Source organism: Hydractinia symbiolongicarpus, chromosome 6 (assembly GCF_029227915.1).
Source record: "Hydractinia symbiolongicarpus strain clone_291-10 chromosome 6, HSymV2.1, whole genome shotgun sequence".
Lineage (NCBI taxonomy): Eukaryota > Metazoa > Cnidaria > Hydrozoa > Anthoathecata > Hydractiniidae > Hydractinia > Hydractinia symbiolongicarpus.
In genome coordinates, this window is record NC_079880.1 from 9,149,823 (window position 1) to 9,170,693 (window position 20,871).

The 20,871-nt window shown below is 33.7% G+C and overlaps 2 protein-coding genes across 2 annotated transcripts; one reads left to right on the top strand and one right to left on the bottom strand.

Moving 5' to 3' along the window:
* Nucleotides 1-4,410: 4,410 nt before the first annotated feature.
* LOC130647964 (inactive ubiquitin carboxyl-terminal hydrolase 54-like) lies at nucleotides 4,411-16,941 on the top strand. The gene is made up of 15 exons (XM_057453976.1): nucleotides 4,411-4,603; nucleotides 5,638-5,730; nucleotides 6,171-6,254; nucleotides 6,645-6,695; nucleotides 7,200-7,313; nucleotides 7,515-7,594; nucleotides 7,783-7,870; nucleotides 8,240-8,321; nucleotides 8,622-8,716; nucleotides 9,654-9,803; nucleotides 10,444-11,551; nucleotides 12,000-12,110; nucleotides 12,504-12,831; nucleotides 13,742-13,805; nucleotides 14,795-16,941. The coding sequence occupies exons 1-15, from the start codon at nucleotides 4,445-4,447 to the stop codon at nucleotides 15,575-15,577; spliced, it is 3,390 nt and encodes a 1,129-aa protein (XP_057309959.1). The 5' UTR covers nucleotides 4,411-4,444; the 3' UTR covers nucleotides 15,578-16,941.
* Nucleotides 16,942-18,924: 1,983 nt separating this feature from the next.
* Nucleotides 18,925-20,640, bottom strand: LOC130647965 (transcription initiation factor TFIID subunit 6-like). The gene is made up of 2 exons (XM_057453977.1): nucleotides 19,414-20,640; nucleotides 18,925-19,339 (listed from the first exon to the last, which is right to left on the bottom strand). The coding sequence occupies exons 1-2, from the start codon at nucleotides 20,626-20,628 to the stop codon at nucleotides 19,040-19,042; spliced, it is 1,515 nt and encodes a 504-aa protein (XP_057309960.1). The 5' UTR covers nucleotides 20,629-20,640; the 3' UTR covers nucleotides 18,925-19,039.
* Nucleotides 20,641-20,871: the final 231 nt, after the last annotated feature.

The window sequence follows — 20,871 nt, forward strand, 5'->3', positions numbered from 1 at the left end:
TGGTTAGGTGGATGTGTAACGCCAGTCTGAGAGACAGAAAGAGTTCAGATGAGCTAAGAAGCAGGCTAAGTCTCTGTAGAATTAAAGATGTTATCCAGATAAGAAGATTGAATTGGCTGGGGCACTTGGAAAGAATGGAGGAGGATAATTGGGTATGAAAGTGTAGAGACTTGATAGTTCCTGGGGCAAAGCCCAGAGGCAGATCGAGAAAGACTTGGCAGGAGGTTATAAGGACAGACTTGATACAGAGGAAGTTGAGTTTAGATCTAACACAGACTAGATCAGATTGGAAGAGGGTCATTAATATACCTTGTTCCAACCCATGCTAGCATGGAAAACGGACGTTAATCCAAGAATGATGATGATGCGTCAGTGTGTTTGGTGAGGGACAATTATTTCAACATGCACTTTTTTCTTTTGATATCGTCGAAAAATACATATCTCAAATGTTAATTGACAATAATACATGTCTCAAATGTTAATTGACAAATTTAACTTTACAATGTCAATAACACTAGGTTAACGATAATATCTTAATCTAAATTATTGAAGCCATTACAATGTAGTTATAATTCTAAGGCCAAATAACTACGAAACGAGGTGGTGATGTCAGTCATTTGTCACCACATAGGTAATTAGGGACACCCTGGGACCAATCTGAGTAATTTCCAAGACCTAGGCCCAGGATTGAGTTTCCCAATGGACGGATTGGTGACATCAAAAAACCTTTGAACATCAATATCTCTGTAACCGTTTGCCAAAGTGTTTTTCCTGTTTTGACAGGTCCTTGCTGACGTCAGCAAAATTTAAAACTCTTTTATCTCCTTATAACCCTTATATATATCTTCCTATATCTATCTCATTTTTCTATGCATTATTTTGATCGGCATTTCAAGTTCTACACAATAGAGGCAATAGTAAAAAAATGTTTTGAAAAAATATATCTTTGACAAGTGTCCTGTGGCAGGCATAGTGGATGTGTTCATTTATTTTTTAACGTTAGGGTACAACATCAATGCATTTCGACTGATGTCAATGGCATCTTTCAAAAATATTATCTAAGGTCTTTAGGGATTATCTCCACGGAATCGTAGAAAGCGAAAATATCGTTTAAAAATCATGAAAACGGGATTGTATAAAGCGAAAAGATTGCTGTATATCGTTTAGAAATCAAAAATGGGATCGTAGGAGCTAAGAGATCGTAAATCGTTTAAAAATCATGAAAACGGGATTGTATAAAGCGAAAAGATTGCTGTACATCTTTTAAAAATCATGAAAACAGGATCGTAGGAGCTAAGAGATTGCTGTAGATTGAACCTATGAACACGCAATTTTGCTAGTCTTTTCAAAGAAGCCAACTTAGTATATTTGACTTTTTTTTATTTCTGGTTTCATATTGAAATAATTATGTGCAATTACGCCAGTACTTTTGAAGTTCGTTTTAAGTTTGTATAGTAATTTTACTTAACTTGAAGTTCGTATCATTTTTTTTGTATAGGTGTCCAAAAACTTGGTTTAATTCTTTTGCTTCTGGTTTCGTATTGACATAATTATACACAATTACACCGGTACTTTTGAAGTTCGTTTCAAGATGGTATAGTGATTTTCTTCGTTCAAAGTTTGTATCATTTCATTTTGTATGATAAAAAAAACTTTAAGTTTGTATATATAATGTATTAAAAAAGTTTGTATTAACTTCTTTTATACTTACTTTGAATACTTTGAAGTACATTTTGTGAGATCTTCATGCATCCAACTCGGCGAGTCCAATGCTCATCATGTCAATGATACTGTTCGTGTTGGCCTTTCGAAACTGAACATAATTGGGTATCAGTGGCTCATCAGGAACAGTAGCAAGAAAGCAATCCAACTTCGACTTGAAACAGTCTATGCTGCAATCAGATAGGTTGCGTATTGATTTTGGTAGACCATTAAACAATCGTACTCCTTGGACAGCCAAGCTAGCACAACGAATCTTATAAAATGGCCCTTTCTTCACTACAGGAACAACACATTTTTGACCCAAACAAACATTCGTGTACCATGTGATGCCTCCTTTCCCAGTTTCCTGACCAAAGTTTGGTACTATTTTTTCAATCACTTTCATTTATAACTGTGAATAAGTTCCTTGTTATTTGTTATAAGCAGATCAAGCACATTGCCATGGTTGTGTGTAGGCTTATGAATGCATTGCACAAGTTGGAATCACTTATATTTTTTATTTTAAACAGAGCACTTTATGACATTTGTTTAACGAAACGAAGTGCTTCGTAGTTTTTGCATAATTATACAAAAAATCAAACAAACATATTGGGACGATCCCTTACTGAGGAACTAACACAATTAACTGATCACTAAAAATACAAATTTTGTGCATTGTTTTGCCTTTGCTAATGGCAGCAAAAAAACCCTTATATCTCCTTAATCATTGGTTAGTTAAAAATACTAGGTCCTATGATTAGGGTTTTGAGCTCTACACATTGGAAGTAACAAGCAATCAAAGTAAATAAAACAAGTTAAACAATTACCTTTACACATGAAAAAAACTGTTGTCTATTTGCGTCTATTTGCGATTTTTGATTGAAAATAACAAATCCGTTTTACACTTGCTTTGGAAACATCTGTCTTTATGTGAATACATAAAGACAGATGGATGAACAGATATTATATTAATATTGTAAACTAAAGGACAAATATTGTAACATTTTATTGTTTACGTTATGTTACCACATCGATCAATAGTACATTATCATGTCAATACCTTATATCAGATTTTTGAAACCATTGCATTGTGCTCACAATTTTAAGGCCAAACAGCATGAAAAAGGATGGTGGTATTAATTACTTTATCCCCACATATGCAGCTAGAGATCACCAAATTGCATATGTTTCTCAAATCTAGGTTACTCAATCCATTTTATAATAGATGAGTTTATGACATTATTAAAAATTTTTTGAACCTTAAAGCTTATTCCTTCCACTTCGAAATATATTGATTCCATATGAAAGAGCTTAAAAAGCTGTCAAGGAATATGGTATATGTAGGTATGTCTTTTGAAAAATCTTATCAGTTCTTTAAAATTTTAGACATCCACTAATTATGCATGGCAACATCAAGTACTTTTAAGTGGGATGTTGCATATAACAGTTTTACTAAGGTATGAGGTTGTAAATGTCTTTAGCCAAGCTTATATTTTTATAATTAAGAATGATCACAGCAATTATTTTTTTTAGAGCTACTTCTTGATGTCATAATTTCGCAAAATTAGCGAAACTTTAGAGCCCTGTATATCTTGAAAAGATGTTTCAAAAATTTAAAAAGATCCCAGGACCACTTTTTTCAGCTCTCTAATAAGAAATTAAGTGTTTCGAGATCTACTCATTAGAAGTAGACATTTTGTACATTGGTGGCTCATACACCAAAATCTTTAAACACGAATAAATGTCCTTAACTACTCATTAAACCACGATCTTATTGTTTTGAACAATAGTGTTTTAAGCTGTACACAATAGAAATTTTCTTTGCAAAAGGACTGATTTATTGTTGATTTTGTCAAACTTTTATCTCTGTTATAAATGTTATACTTCCTGAATTAAGTGGATTTTCCAAAGGGTCATTCACCTGTCATTTGTAAACTCTTTGTGTGCAGCAATTTTTTTCTATTTTTTTTTCAATAGGATCTCTTTGATTCAGACAGTGAGCATATTTGGTAATATTGCATAGAGTAAACTTGATTGGTAAAAAAAAATTGGTTTATCACTTAAAAAGGTGATTACAATCACACTGATGATTTGTTTTTAAAATTGATTTGTTTATTTTCCATTGATAAGAAATTTCAGTATATGGCCTGAGTGGTTAAAGGTTCAAAGTTTTTTTTTTATGTCCAACTTAAACCTTTTCCACTTATTTAAAGTATTGCAAATAATGTCTAAAATATTTTCAAACTTTTTAATGACAAGGAGATAACACAAATTTTTTACATGATATATTTTTACAAAACAGAAAAATGGTTGTTCTGGAGTTCTTGTTTATGTGTAATACAGGTTCATGTTGGACATGTGATTATAAAATGTTGTTAGCCAAATTTTTAATTTTATATAATTGATTTTCTGTCAATGTGTAGATTTCCTTTTTACGTATTGTTTTGTTACCTATTAATATAATAACTATTATTTCCACTTCATGAAAGTGTTGTTTTGTTTAAAAGACCTGTCTATACACATGAATTGTTCAATACGTCCACTCGAAATCCATTTTATATTAGATAATTCACTTTTAACGAGAAAAGAATAAGTTATTGTTAGTACTCTTTGATTGACATTGAAAATATTTTATATATATGTTATTTATATAAACACCATAAAGATTTATCATTTTATTTATTTCCTATACACATTTCTTTTTGACAGTTATAAAAATCAATGAAAGCTGACAGATGTTGCAATGGAAATAGACACTTTTGATGATAATTTTACATTCAGTACGCCACAAGATTGGTCAAGGCGTCCAAGATTAGACAGTCGCATGTCAGTTTGCTTGCCAAGTAAAGGTTTATTTAATGCACCAGGAGAAAACAATTGCTTTTTGAATGCTAGTGTCCAGGTACGTTTTTTGTATAACTACTGTTGTTACTTTACAATGTATTTATTTTTTATATTATTATTTTTTATATTATTATTTTATATTATTATTAGTTTATATATATAAAAATCTGAATTTCTTATCAGCACTGTAATTTCTTGGATGGTTGTGTCGGGGATTTGTTTACTTGAAATTAGTAACCTATAAATTGTTTGCAGATATTTCCAGTGCTATTTAACGTTGTGAGTTGACATTGCCGTTTCATGTTGGGTTAGACAAAAGCAAAGTTTTTGAAATTCAACGTTGAATGTATATGTAACATAGAGTTGTTAATTTCAACAAATGAGAATATGAATCAGTGTATTGTTTATCACATTAATTCATCTCTTTAGCATTACTTAGCATATGGCTTTGAAGAATCTGTTGTATCCTGTGAAGACCTTAAAACTTATTGTAAAAACTGCATGTTAAATTTTGTTCCTGAAGTGCATCAAAATTGACAAGTGGTTTTAAGTCACATTTTCATAAAAAATAAGGATTAATAAAACAAGAGGATATAGAAGTTTCTAAAAAGACATTTCATCAAAACTTTACAATGAAATCGCAATTATACAATACATTTTTAATGTTTTCCATGTATTTTCAAAGGGCCAAAGACTATTTTGGGGTCAAAAATTTATTCCAGTTTCTAGTCTAGTTTTTGTAAATATTTATATAGGCAAACTAACACTCATTTTGGTGTTGATTGCATTCTGGTCAAAATGATCAAAGCAAAACTTAATTTTGCCCTTAAGTATTCATGTAAACACAATTTACCATTACAAGAGAAAGCTATAGTATATTGTCTTATTCTTTCATATGATTTTTTATGTTATTGTTGTGTTATGATATCCTTGCATAAACCTAATATTAAAATGTCAATGAGAGTTCTTACTTGTCTGTTTCTTTATGTATAGTTTATTTGTAGTTTGGTTATTTTGCTTGTAAAGCTGTATAATATGCTCAAGTAGATGTAAAAATATAGGTTATCAGATATAGATATTTCTTGTTTTAAGGTTTTATGGCATCTGAATGTGTTTCGAAGAAGCTTTAGGTTATTAGAGGGGCATGCTTGTTTGGAAGATGCTTGTATATTTTGTGCTCTTAAGGTAAACATGTTAGTTACATTGTTCTGGATCTGGATACCACTATTTAGGAAGTGGAGACTATGGAGATGTTTTATTTTGTGAACTTTTGTTGTGTTAGGTTCAAGATCAAGAGTTTCTACCCTGAAAAATTGTTAAGTTAAAGACAGATATAGAATTTGAACCAAATTAATCTAATAAGAGATTATGTCAAACAATAATAAATTAAAACACATAAAGTGAATGCCTAGCAAATTATTATTAAGAAAGAAAACACAAAATAGCCTTGTGTCTGGGGTTCCTACGTAAAATGGAAACATAATAATAACCATTAACACATTTAGCCCTGTTCCAAATTTTAGGCATGTTGAGACTATTTTGAAATAAAAAACTGCTTGAAAACGTTAATGAGCATTTTGGATAATTGTTTTGGTATTTTTATAACACAATTTTTTGCATTTTAGAGAATATTTCAACAATTCCAAGACAGTGATGCAGCAGTTCTGGCTCCCGACGGATTACGTCAAGCTATGGCTAATGCATTTAGTGTAAGAAAAAGATTTATTCATAACATCAAAATGTCAATAAAAAGAGAAATGTCAGCTATAGTAATAACAAAAATACTATCCATTTTTTGTCACATTGGCTTATTCTTCTATGAATATATACTGTATTGATTATATAAATAATGAAAAGTTTTTTTTTTCATGAAAGAATGTATTTATCTTAAAAATTAAAATCAAAGATAAAAATTAGGTGCTTAGATTTGTTTGAATTTTAAAATTTGCAGACTCTTCGAGGATTGATACTGAATTAAACTTTTTCGCATTATGTAATTAATCCTTGCTGTATTCTGACGGACTCCTGTTTAACGTTAGTTCATGCCACATTTTCTCGAAGTAATGTTTTGCATGGTATACATTAAATGGTTATTATAGGATGACCAGCGTTTCCAACTGGGAAGAATGGATGATGCTGCTGAATGCTTTGTAAGTAATCAAAAAATTTTTGACAGTAGATCCAAAGCTAAAGGCTAGTATTGACAGTCAACAAACAAAGAAGACATCATTAGGGACTTAGTGCTCAAAAATTAGTTGACCCTCTTTTAACACCTGACCATGTTGTAAAAGTCATGTCAACCTGATTGCTATTGCCACCTTCATAAATTGCCTGACTATGATCTAAGATCGTGTTTCAGATGAAAATGATCGGTGGTTGGGGAGATTTCACTGTGATTAAGCTCGGGAAAAAATATTAGCTTGTGATTGGTTCAACATACCTTCCTAAACATGCCTTTCTAATTAGTTTCACTTCGAATGCATTTCTATCAAGAGATATTTTCAGTCGAAAATATTCTGTTATGTTTGCTGTGATTGTTAATAAGAAACCTTTCAAACCATTTGAAAAAATTACTGAACGTGGTCTTTTTTGGCAATTTTAGATGCTACACCCTGATTCCTTATTGTGTAACTTTGCTATCCATATTATGCTAGGAGAACATATTAAACCGACTGCATAGCCACACAGCGATTGACGAACCAGACGATGCATGTGCAGCAAAACACTGCATTCCTCATCAAAAGTTTGCTCTCCATATACTTGAGCAGGTATGGTTGCAGACATTTTGTCATTCTTAAAAAAGCCATGTAGCGTCAAGAATGTTCAACATGGGCCAGTTTAACATTATTTTCTAAAATAGCTTTTTTACGGATTGGACAAGTTTTTTAAATTATAAGTTTGGCAAGCTGCCAAATTTGGCTAAGTGCTGTATTTTACTTTTCTGTACTTAATTTTTATCTTTTTTTTAGACTTTTTGCAAGTGTCAAGCAAGTGGTGAACCGAAGTCTTTTTATCAGTTTGTGTACTATGTTGCTGCTTCAGTTATTGTGTCAGTATATTTTATGAAAATAAGGTGCTATCTATTGAAACGATGTATTTTAAGTACGTTCATTTATCACAATAACCCTAAGGAAATTGCCTAATCAGAGAAATATCCCTGGCTTTCTCACAAACAAATATTATAATCAATCTTGTATATAGAAATTTCATTGATATGGTTTTCTTTGTGATTTTTAGAGATCAAATGAAAAATGATGATGGTGAGAGTTTAACATTTGGGCAGGTCTTAAAATCAACAGTGTCTGGGGAATCAAGACCATGTCCGGTAAATCTTTTTTTGCCTTAGTTGCTGATAAATTCGGTGTTTTAGTGTAATTTGTAATACAACAACGAGTCACAAAAACATGTTGGAAGGAGAGTTCTTTGTTATGTTAATACTTGTAAAAATGCCATTTTTTGAATATTAGTTTCTTTACATCTGCTGTATGTCTTTGCCAAAAATCTTCAGTAATGTTTACAAATTTTACAACAAAAGGCTTGCTTAGATTAGCGGTTATAGTCTGATTATATTTTTGCGTTTGTTTAAACAAATTTGTTGTTTGGAGGAAAAAATGGACATGGAGGTTCATGTCAAACGTCAGTGGTAAAAGCAGTAAGATTATGTTAAGATTATTAGTTTGTTTATTCACTGTAGGATGAACGACGATGTTACTACAAGAACGCCCCAGATTCAATGACAACAGTACAAACAACTCTGCTTAACTGTCCCGATGTTGGTGCGTATATGCTCAGAATAATAATAGCAGTGCATGATAAAACAAACATGGAACAAATTTTTTTAAAAACTAAACAAAAATTTAATGTTTGATTTTTTGAAACAAATAACGCAGACATGTTAAACGAAAAGTAGTATCAACTGATCTAAATTGTGTTCTTTTTGAAAAAAACAAAACATAAAGTGTTCCATGCAAAACTAATGTAGGAATCCCTAGATAATTGGAACTTTTCTAACCCTTGTGTTGATAGGACATGCATGAGTGTCTTGCCATTCTGTAAATTACACAATTGTTTCATAGTGACTGTTGGTATTATATGGAACACAGACAGTCCAAGTGCGAGTTATATAACTGATGTGTTGGATTGTATTGGTCAGAGTTTGTATTTGATAGATGTAAGTGACTAGCGTAGATATTGCTTTTTTATTTCAACCAACCTGTTAGACTCAAGGATGCAAAAAACCACCGAACCCTTTGAAAATGATGTTGGTGTTTATAATTGTGTAGTCGTATAAAATGTAACTTGTAGTGGCGTTCTCAATTTTTGTGGTTTCAGAAACTTGTTAATTTCCCAAATTTTATCTCTTTAATAATAGCCGTATTCTGTCTGTTCAAAAGGTTACCACGTCCCGTAACGGAGACACGAAATGTGATATATAAAGGACGGGCGACCCCGTGGATTTTTCCACGGGCTAACGACTTCTCTATTCTAATAGCCGTATTTCGTCTGTCTGTTTGTGCGCGAAAAAAAAGTCGTGTTACGGAAACACGAAATATGCGATATACAAAGGACGGGCGGCCCCGTGGATTTTTCCACGGGCTAACAACTATCTATATTATAATACCCGTATATGTCTGTCTGTCTGTTGTCTGTCTGTCTGTCACGCAAAATGGTAGCTTAGCTGCGCTAGTAGCAAGACGCACGCAATGAGGTATAAAAAGGACGGGCGAACCCGTGGGTTTTCCACAGGCTAACGACTAGTCTGTATTATAATACCTGTATCTGTCTGTCCGTCTGTCTGTCATGCAAAATAGTAGCTTAGCTGCGCAAGTAGCGAGACGCACGCAATGCGGTATAAAAAGGACTTATATATTCCAAGAATTAAAAAAAATGACGAATGTATATATTTAAGTGACTCTCACGAACCGCTTTGCCTCAACAGCCAAGGGACTCAAATCCAGGTCTGATGCATTACTTGAATCGCTAGCTCTTATTTACTTTAGCTGAAGAATATGCAAATTTTTCCTTGTTTACAGTTTGTAACAATAAAATTAGATTTTGCGTATACAGTTTAGTGTATCGATCACTCTTTTTGTGTTATTTTTCTTCAGCTGTTTGATAACATTCCTGACAATGAATACAGACGTTTAGAACTGAAGTTGGCTGGTGTTGTTTCATATTATGGTCGACATTATACTTCGTTCTTTTACAACGCAAGAGAGGAACAGTGGGTGTATTTTGACGACGCACGCGTGAAGAAGGTATGTGTTCATTGGCTGGTACTTGTTTACCACAGGGTGTCCAATGTCTGTGTTTTGTGAACTATGATTGTTTTTAACCTATTGACATGTTATTATTGTGTTTAAAAGAAACATCTCTTTTAAAGGAGCCCCAAGGTCGTAAATGATGTTGAACTTATGCTGTAGAGCTTACAAAGTCATTTAGCGAACCCTAATTTCTTTGAAAAGCTCTTTTCGTTCTTAAGATTAAGCTTTTCAGTATGCAGCGTAAATTATGGTGTCGTATTCCAGGTAATAGCAAATTTTTGACATTTTTTGTCATCAGTAATGTTAGGCCTGCTAAAGGGATATGCATATAATTTACTTATTTTTTTGTGTCTGTTTTTGTTTCTTTGCTACTTTGTTTTCAATTAAATTCGTGTGGTTGCGAAAGTTTTTTCGCAAAAACTAACACTTCGTAGAAGCGAAAATAAATACTACCAAAAATTCTTTAGTTAACGCTTACAAAAAATCTTCAAGAATGACAATTTACCAAGATTCATGCCTGCAGAAATGCCCTGTGTTTTATTAATTGCATAAACACGCGTGAATTGTCACGCCATGGCATTGCCAAAGCAATATTCCGTATTTTAAACTAACGAAGCTATGACTTTTTTTTTAGATTGGAAGTAAGTGGGAACACGTGGTCTCAAAATGTCGCCGCAATCGATTCCAACCATTGCTGGTTGTTTATACAAACTCTTCAGGTGTGCCCATCGACGCAGCTAACGCACCATCTTTAGTGGAAATCGTGTCAAAAGAAAAACTTCTGTACAAACCACAGAAGTCACCAACGCATCGTAAACAAAAACATCGTAAACATAAGAAAAACAGGTCGCGCACAAGCTCGCCCAGTTTGAGCCCCACTGATGGGGTGGAGAGATCTTTCTCCAGGAGTTCAGGTGCTTCGATGTCGCCCAGAAGTCCTAAAAAGCATAAAACGAAAAGAGAAGGACAACGCCCTGTCGAAGTAACAGACGACACTTCTGTTTTTGAAAACCACTTATCAAGTAAGATGACACGAACAGGTATTCATGGAAGCCTGTCAGACAACTCCATTGTGGATTCGACTAGAAACGGTCAGACCTTTGAATACTCAAAGACTGGTAGTTCCCTCGAAAACTCTTTCGACGAAATAGACAATTTAACTAAGAAACGGTCAGGTTCTATTAAGAAAAAGTTTAGCAATGCTATGAAGAATATAAACCCTCTGGGTAAAAAACCGATAGTTAAGAACGTTAACGCGAAACTTTCCGACAGTTACGATAAGATATCGCACTCGAACTCTCTAAACGATATATGTTATGCCGACATTGGGTTTAACTCGCCCTACCAAACGCGAAATGAACCTCAAAGTTCGGACAATGCCCCGACGAAACAACTTGAAAATCTGTCAATACATCAAGCCATGCTAAATCGTAGCAGAGATGATCTGACCAAGACTGAAAACATGTCCACCGATATGGAAAAGGACTATAAATACGTCGAAGAAAATCGAGACAAACATAATGGTTACCATGTAAACGACGTTAACAGCAGACCTGTGCAATCAGCTGATCAAGTTATAGAGAATTACCAAAAAACTGACGCAAACGATTTTCTGCAATATGAGCGAGAAAATTCTAATAGAGCGAATGCGCCAGTGAAAGATGATGATTTAATTCACTTCAACAGCAGACCTCAAGTTGTTACTCTCACACAGCCACCAAGTTACGAAAATCATTTGAAAGGTAGGGTGCTTCTCGCAGGGTTAGTCGCAATTTAGGTAAATCAGGAAAATTCACACCAGCTCAGAAAAAGAGAAAGCTTTAGAAATTATTACTATATATAATAAATACTCGCTAAAAAAATGAAAAAAATATGGTTAATATTATTATTATCAATGTGTTCATCTTTGAACTCGTAATGCCAATTTTTTCATCCATTTATTATATTTTTCTCAAATTGCAGAAAACTGAGAAAATTCAATGGGATAACCAGTGATTTTCTTTCCTAACAATCACATCGTCCTGTGTTATAGTCTAACCCAATTCACTTTATCTTTAACTGTGATGGTTATTGATGTACCTTGTACAAAAAGGGGTAGAGCCATGTAGACTACATGCGTTACTGTTAGCAGTGCAAAGTAGTTGCATAAACGTTTCACCAAAGAATTCATATTCGTTTATTTCGTTACAGGTGAATTTGAGAAGCTTCTTTACGCAGGCGAGCGTTTGATGAACGATTCATACGCTTATGAACGCGAAGGAGACATTCTGCGTGCGCTGCACATATGCTCAGAAGCCACAGGTAAGATCACTGTGTTAAAAGTATTGCTTATTGACATCTATGTTGTCTTGTCAAATCTACGACTGTAACCCTGTGCCATTTTGAGGAAGAATACGCAGGGCGTACTGCTGTATGGGAATTCTTATCACATAACGTATAAGATACGGGAATTCTTATCACATAACGTATAAGAGAAATGAAGACTTTTTAAGGAAACCCCCTGTTTTAAAAGCAAAACCTTGCTCTTGATTCTATAGTAGGTGTTCACGTAATCCACATAATTAATTGCTTCTTCTGTAAACTTCTACTATTCTTTTCGTTATGTTGGTAGTTACTCCCCATCCCTCATGAAAACAGTTACAGGGTCCTGCCGTTCTTGTACCATTTATATAACCATAACCATTGTTTCTTCAGCTGCATATCGTGAAGCCAGCCGGTTACCTGGTATTAGCAAAAGTCTTCTTGACTTTGTCGACGACCAACGTTCAAACAGTTATTTGCGCTCAAAATTATTACAAGAGAAAGCAGATAAAGTCATTAAAGGAGGAGTTACTCCCAATGCTAGCAGCATACACTCCTCCACAATTTCGTCTTCGCAACACGAAGACGTGTCAGGTTCTGTGCAATCGTACAAGACTAACGACGAAAGTGATTTACGTAATGTGCCAACATACGACAGCAAGAAGTCACCCAACATGTCATGGTATGAAAACAAACATGGATCGGTGACTTCGGCAGCAAGGTAAGTTAATTTAATTTACTGAAACGAGAGGGTCGTCCAGAAATCATTTCACTTTCTGGAAAAACTAATATTAAGATTTGACACTTATTTTTTAAAAAACAGATTGGTGTGCTTAGTTGAAGCTATACAGGGTGACTCCTCCTTAAATTCCTTAAATAACCTTAAAAAAAAGAAAATCTCCTTAAAAGAACTTAAATATACCTAAAAAAATGTGTTATGGATTGTTCATCACCAGTAAAATAAGACATATTTCTCTGTTACCTAAAATCCTATATTTTCTATTTTTCAGGGCATAATTCAAATATGCATATTTGTATAATATGTATAATTTTCTTATCATAGAACATAGCATGTAACATTAAAAATATTTTTTTTATTATCTTTCGCAGCGAAATATGCTTAAAAATATCAATTTGTCTCCTTAAGTCTCCTTAATATCCTTATTGCTGTTCTCATTTTATTAGTGGTCACCCTGCTATAGTGAACTTTGATTCGCGAAAGTTTATTGTTAGAAAACGTTTCAATTTTTAACTCGCAAAAATTTACAAAAATGCTTTGCAATTCTTCCAACAGACAGAAGAGCTAACTCAGACCATTATCACTTATCCACATATTAAAATTATTCTCGCAAAATACATAAAATCTAACATTCATAGGATTGCTTTCCATAATTTATTTAATTCTTTGGATTGGGTTTAAAGGCAAAACCGATTTTTAAAATTGATTGTATCCAAAGTATTACTTAAAATCTGTTTCTTGAATTTTACACGGAAGTTTTTTCCGCTGGAAAAACAACTGTGTTGTTTGTTGCAGATACTAGTCATTTTCGTTCTCTTCGTGTGAATGTCATGGAGATAAAATCGTTTTTAAAAATAAGTACGTGTAACAAGACATTGTGTGATTTATTTAGACAAAGCCCGCCGAATCTAATTGAATTTAGTCCGGAAAAAAGATCGTTTGATAGTCGGGAAAAGGTAGGCTTTATAAGCAGGGTTGTTTGTTTTCAGGGTTTATAAGCAGGGTTGTTTATTTCTATGACTTATATGTAGGGTTGTTTGTTATCAGGGATTGCGTACAGGATTGCTTGTTTTCGGGACTTATATACGAGGGGACTTATATACGAGGGGACTTATATACGAGGGGACTTATATACGAGGGGACTTATATACGAGGGGACTTATATACGAGGGGACTTATATACGAGGGGACTTATATACGAGGGGACTTATATACAAGGGGACTTATATACGAGGGGACTTATATACAAGGGGACTTATATACGAGGGGACTTATATACGAGGGGACTTATATACGAGGGGACTTATATACGAGGGGACTTATATACGAGGGGACTTATATACGAGGGGACTTATATACAAGGGGACTTATATACGAGGGGACTTATATACGAGGGGACTTATATACGAGGGGACTTATATACGAGGGGACTTATATACGAGGGGACTTATATACGAGGGGACTTATATACGAGGGGACTTATATACGAGGGGAATTATATACGAGGGGACTTATATACGAGGGGACTTATATACGAGGGGACTTATATACGAGGGGACTTATATACGAGGGGACTTATATACGAGGGGACTTATATACGAGGGGACTTATATACGAGGGGACTTATATACGAGGGGACTTATATACGAGGGGACTTATATACGAGGGGACTGCATATTGTCTTATAATGACTTTTAGTAGCATTTCACTTGATTTTCCACAGTACAAGGGATGAGGAGGAAAAGAGTTTCATTTGCTTTGTGTTTCTTTACCTTCAAGATCTTACACATGAATTTTTTACCCGTGCTTTTCATTCAGATAAAGAATAAGAAGGCCTTCAACAATAACAAAACATTGCTTGTTATGAAAGTCAGTTTCAAAAACATGAAATCAAAGTGTAAAAAATACCAGTGCCATAAGCTATTATCTCTCTTGTGTTCTATAGGGTACGAAAAACCTGCCACAGTACTCTCAACCACCAAACTACCGCGAATTAGAAGAAATAAAAGGCGTTATCAGTAGTTTTAACAGCGCCGCTTCTCATGTAGACGAGTCACGGAATGCGGAGAATCTAGGTACTAGTTTTCCAAGACCAACTGTGGAATGGGTTACAGATAAACCAAATAACTCTTCCCAATACAAAATTAATAAAATCACTCAGTTAAGAAACTCACAGTCGATGAAGCAACCCGTCCGACAACCGATTTTAAATGTGCAAACTTTACGTCAACCGAAGTCGTCTGGACATGATCTAAGGGAATCCATTCAACAAAACCCAAGACTGTACAATCCTTATTACATGCAAACATTACCCAACAAAATGTTATCCGCTAGATCAAAGCTTAAAAACGAAAGGGCAAGGAGCATTTACGATAACGTTGAGAGCGATACAAGTATTCAATACGACAATAGGTTAAATAATAACGAGCGTGAGTTGCGCTTTACTGATGTTTCGAAGAATAACGAAAATATGAAGAAAACGATATACGATGATAACGTATCCATACCTGCATGGTTTAAAAAAGGCACGGAGCAAACAAGAACGCGGAATTTGATAGATAGACTAAATAATGAAGAGATTCTCGATTCAGTGATTAAAAAGCCGGTTTCGGATACGCTGCAAAAAATAAAAACGCAAGGCAAGCGAATGAAGTGCATTCAATGCGGATGGAGGCTTGTTGAGGTGGAGGGGAAATGTTGTACGGCATGTCAGTCTGAATTTTTGTAACGAAAGATTTGCATAAACATTTTCTCGATCTGGAAACAAATATTTTAGAATTTTTTTCTAGGATTTTGCACTCCCGTCAATACTCAATGTTTAGTAAAAATGAGAAGAGAGTAAAAGTAGTATCCTTTTCGTACTAATTTGCGCGAAAATTTAAAAACCGCGAAATTGATTATTTTTCTCTACGCGAAAGTTAATATACGCGAAAATTAGTACGAATAAGGGAATTTAGAAATTACAATATTAATTCTCACATCTACTGACGTAACTAAATATGAAATTAGATAAATATAAAATCTTAGGTTAAAAAGATTGTTGAAAGATCATAAGAAGCACAAACGAAAAAAATCACGCCAAAATTTCTAAAGCAAAACACAAAGCTGTTACATTCTTCTTGGATTATGTAAAGCTTGCCGTTGCTTCTAGCAGTAGACCAAGCAAGTTGAATATCTGTTGTAGCTAAAATCGTGGTTTAAATTATTTCTATAAAGGCTCGCGTGTCTGTATATTTAGACAACACAGAACAAAAATCTTCGTAATGCATACTGAGAGATTTTACTAAGTTGACATAATTTTTTTCTCCACAAAGATTTGTGGAGGGAAGGGCTTATTTTAGTGAAGATGGAAAAAACGAAGAAAAAGTTTTTAGAAAGCTTTTTCTTACTATTTTTACACTTTTCTAAGTTGCGGAAAATATAGATTTTTAAAATTCAACTTCACGCCACGCTTTATACTGTCCTGTTCCAATTTGATTTTGTGATTCCTCTACTTTTTATTGCGAATTTTTTAGAATCGCTGCATAGTAGTGTATACGTTTTTTTACAGTTAAATACATATATATATTTATATTTATAAAATACAATTAGTAAATTATTTCCACTAGCTTTTTAATTAAAGTTTTTTTCGCTGTTATTTTGTAAATATGTATAAATACCCAACAAAAGGGAAAATGTTTTACGATACTTTTTGATTCTTTCAACACACTACTCTGTTATACACAGATTATATTATCTACAATCTTCCTTAAAAGCGCCCTAAAATACACTCCTAAAAACTATGTTCTGTATTTTATATAACCTGTGTTTATTTTTTAATTAGTTGGAACAAATCATGTGATTTGCTATTATGTTCTAATTTACCGTGACGGGTTTTAATATCACAAAAGGTAAAAGTAATGCTTCGTTAAAAATTAAAGTGCGGGAAAATTCACGAGCAAACATCGATGTTGTTGTCGATTTCTTTTAAAACGTTTTATTTGCGTTTTAGACTATGTTCACACATTGCGGATAGGTTTCATTCCGGAATCGTTTTGTTCCGGAATGACGTGTGAACATGTTTTTTGGAAAACAGAGGAGCGGAATCATTTCACTATTTATAGCGGAACGGAATTATTCCGTTTCGCATATCGGCTAGCTTCCAAACCGTGTGAACGTTAGGCAACAAAATTCATTTCTTTGCCATATTTTTAGTCATAGTCAATTCATAGTCTTTTTTGATGAAATTAGCAACAAACCGTTTTGTGATAAGCACAAATTTTAAAAAAGTTCTTAAAGTGGATACTTTCATGGGTTAAAATAATTCTTTTCTGCTGAAGCGCTTTCTTTAAAACGTTCGCTTGCCTCTTTGTATTCACTTTCAGTTTGTTTTTTGTCAATGATTTCCAGGTTGAATTCTCGCTCCGGTTTTGTAATCTTTTTCCATTACGACAAAAAAAAAGATTATGAATCATTGTTTTACTTGTTTTGATGGAAAACTTAAGCTACCCAATCACAGGGATAAAATAATACGCACACAAGAAAGGGGTGGGCTAATCTGGTGGTGTGCTTCTCTATCGGCGAGCTTATACGCTGAGGTTTGCGGTTTTGGGTAATCTTCGAGCAGATTACGGGCTACAGAACGCTGTAAAATTTTATTTTTATGGCCTTGATGGTGCAACTTAAAAAGGAAAATAATGCATATGAAGAAAATATTAAATCAGAATGTAAGTCGATGTTTGAAACGGCTCAATAAAAACGTTTTTTGGGTATAAGGAGGGCAAAAAATAGGAAGAAATGTCGATAGGGATCTTAAGTGGCGTTCGCTATGAAGTGTTCGCTACAAGGAGGCTTTACTATGAGAGTTTGACCAGAATTTCATACGTCCTTGAAAGACATGTCAGCTGTAGACAGGTGTCCGCTATAAAGGATTTGTCCTGTAAGAGGGTTTCACAGTATTTAGTTTTATTAATAACTATAACAGGGACATTCGTTTTAATAACTTCGAAGAAAGCTTAGTTGACTAAGCTAAGGATATCTTAAAAAATTTACTTTAGATTTTGACCGAAAATGAAAATTCTTAGCATTGTAGAGATTTGAACAACAGGATCAGAAACAAGAATAAGGCAAATTTTGCTGTCAAATTCGAACCATTTCTATCATTTGAATTGTTAATGATGGGGAATTAATGGGGACTCATGATTTAGTAGAAAACAGAGTATAATTAGTGCCACCCCTGTGAAAATCATACACAAATAAAACTTAACTGCTTTTAAATTCGCTTAGCCTTTTTAAAATTAACGCCTTTGAATAATTGTTATCTAAGTGAAAAATGTTTCGCGAATTACTGTTTAGATTGTTTTTGTTTTTTTCGTTTGACGAGAAGAAATTTTAGTTTAATGTTTAGTTTAGTATTTACAAACATTTAACAGGAATTAAATTTCGAGAAGAATAACAAAGAAAAATTACCGGAGGAACAGATATTAGAAAACTATTTATAGTGGATATAGTGTGGTTATAATTGACGAGGATAAGTAAAGAGAATAGTAAATTCATGTAAGTTTCAGCGCAGTACAACTTTCTTTTATAAGAATACTGTTTGATCTGAGCTTCAATTTTTTTAGCAAAATGCCTGAATATGGGCTGAAATTTTCTTAATTTTTTTGTTTTCTTCATAAATAACTACGATATTCTATTGACGGTTGCAAATTTATTGAAGAAAACACTTCTTAGGAAAAAACTATGTTAGGATGTATATAAAGAAACTTGGTTGTGTTGTGTTTGAAATTATGGTGATTTAGTAAGTGTAAATGTAAATATTAACTTCTCCAGGAAATTGATTCTTAACACGTTGCTGAGGCTGGTGATTTCTTAAAATTTTGTTAAGATTTTAAGGTTTTTGAGGCCCACTTTCTCATAAAAAATTTAATTATAAAAAAGTGTATAACATTTTTGCGATAATTGATTTTCGCGAGATTTGGTATGTTTTGCAAACCTACATTTTCGCAAATGGACTTAATAAATCAACTCCTCCCAAATTTCTTCTCTTACTGTAACTTGGAATTAATGCTTGGTTTTGATTGTCACACTTATAACTCTTTTGATTTTTATAAACATGGGATCATTTTGTATAAAATGTATGTACAAAATTTTGGACCAAAGCGACAAAATCACTTTGCCGACCCTGCATGCAAATTAATGTATATATGCATTATTTTGACATTGCTTGCAATAAAACAGGTGTGACTGGTGTTCTGCTTGGATTGCCCTGAGACATTCGCAACTGTTGAACTTTAGTGCAAATTGCTGTACCAAGATATCCAAAATCAGTTACAAACTGTGCATGTACATCTGGTGGTGAATGAGTCTTTGCAATGGCCACAGAACAATGTTTGATGAGTAAGGCTTGTAAATGTTCTGCAGATTTTTTATCAGAAGTGTTACCTTCTAATGCCTGTTTTATGAGATCACCTTCTAGCTTTAATCGTGGCAAAACGAAGAATTTAAGAACCTAAAAAAGAACAATTATATTGTAGGCAAGATAAACACCTTGCTAAACTATATAAGTGATAAAGATGAGTTTACCTCTAAACCCAACTCTGACAGTCCAGCAATAGCTCCATAATGTGTTACTAAAGGTGCGTTCTCATTATACAACGATGTACACAAAGTTTTTGTAACTCTAGATTGAATATTATTTGTTGTTGTACTAAAATGTTTGCAGATTAGGGCCATTAATCTAGAAGCAAAATCACGCAAAGCCCAATGATTTTCAAAATCAGGCCGAGGACACAACTGTTTATTTACAATACATGTTATAACTGCAGGGACCAGTTCGTGCAAATATTTTTCCAAGTACAACGTTGAATTTTCCATTAAGGACTTGATCATCCTAAGCAAATAAATTAATAAAGCCAAATTGTGTTGACCAACATTTACACGTACACCCTCAGCAATAAAAGTCACAAAATGAGGTAAAAGTTGATATAGTCCAGGATCAGAAGATAAGCTCTGAAGGGCATCAGTACGCTTTACTTCATTGGACCCAACACAAGCTTCTGTAATTTCCTTATAATACAATTGTTGTTCCACAGACAACTCATGTGTAACCAATGGTTTTAACTTCTGAACGTCATTTTTGTGTGCATCTTTCATCTTTTTAAATTCCTCCATTTTTTTCTTGTCTAACTTATGTTCTTTTTGCTTTGTATCTTTGACATGTGTCTTTTCTTCTTGGGGTAAACCATCAACCGGAACTTCACTTATGTGTTCACTTTTTATCACTGGATCCACATTATCCTTCAACTGGATATCTTTAGATATGGGAGGTGGATTTTCAGGTATAGATGGCTGAACACCATCTACTGCAAGCCAATGCGATTTGAGAGCAATATCTAATGGAATTTTTGGCAAATTTTGAGACATAATTTCTTCAAGGTCAACCTCTTGTTCCTCCTGAAAGTATACTTCACGGCCTCCCCCGCTAGCATACCGGAATGGAACAAAGTCACTTGAGCTAAATCCATATACGGGTTCGACATTTTTCACTCGCAAAGCGTTATCAATATCAGCTGATTTCAACTGTTTCCGTTTTGATTTGTTTTGAAACTTAGCTGCTTCCTGGACTATTTGCTTTATACGGAAAGTGATAGTTTCTGCCAAATATTGAAGAACGTCATCAGGGGGCTTATCGTAACCTGCTGACTCTACGATAGTTTTAACTACTTCATTTGTATATGCCCCTTCCACATAAAGATCTTTGACCTTAGATTGTGAATCTTCACTATTTACACCCGCCATGTTTAAAGGAACTTATTCATTGGTTAGAGCAATGGCTTTTATTGTGAACACAGATATAAAAAAGGACAATTTTTTTAGAACAACTAACCCAAATAGCTACTAATATTTGGTAAAAAAATGTTAAATAGAATGAGTATTATTAGTTTTCATTAATTTTCAATTTTTATTTTTTCATAAAATTCAAAGAATACTTGTAAATTTCAGTTACTAATTATTCTAATGGGGTCCGTACTTTAGTTTATA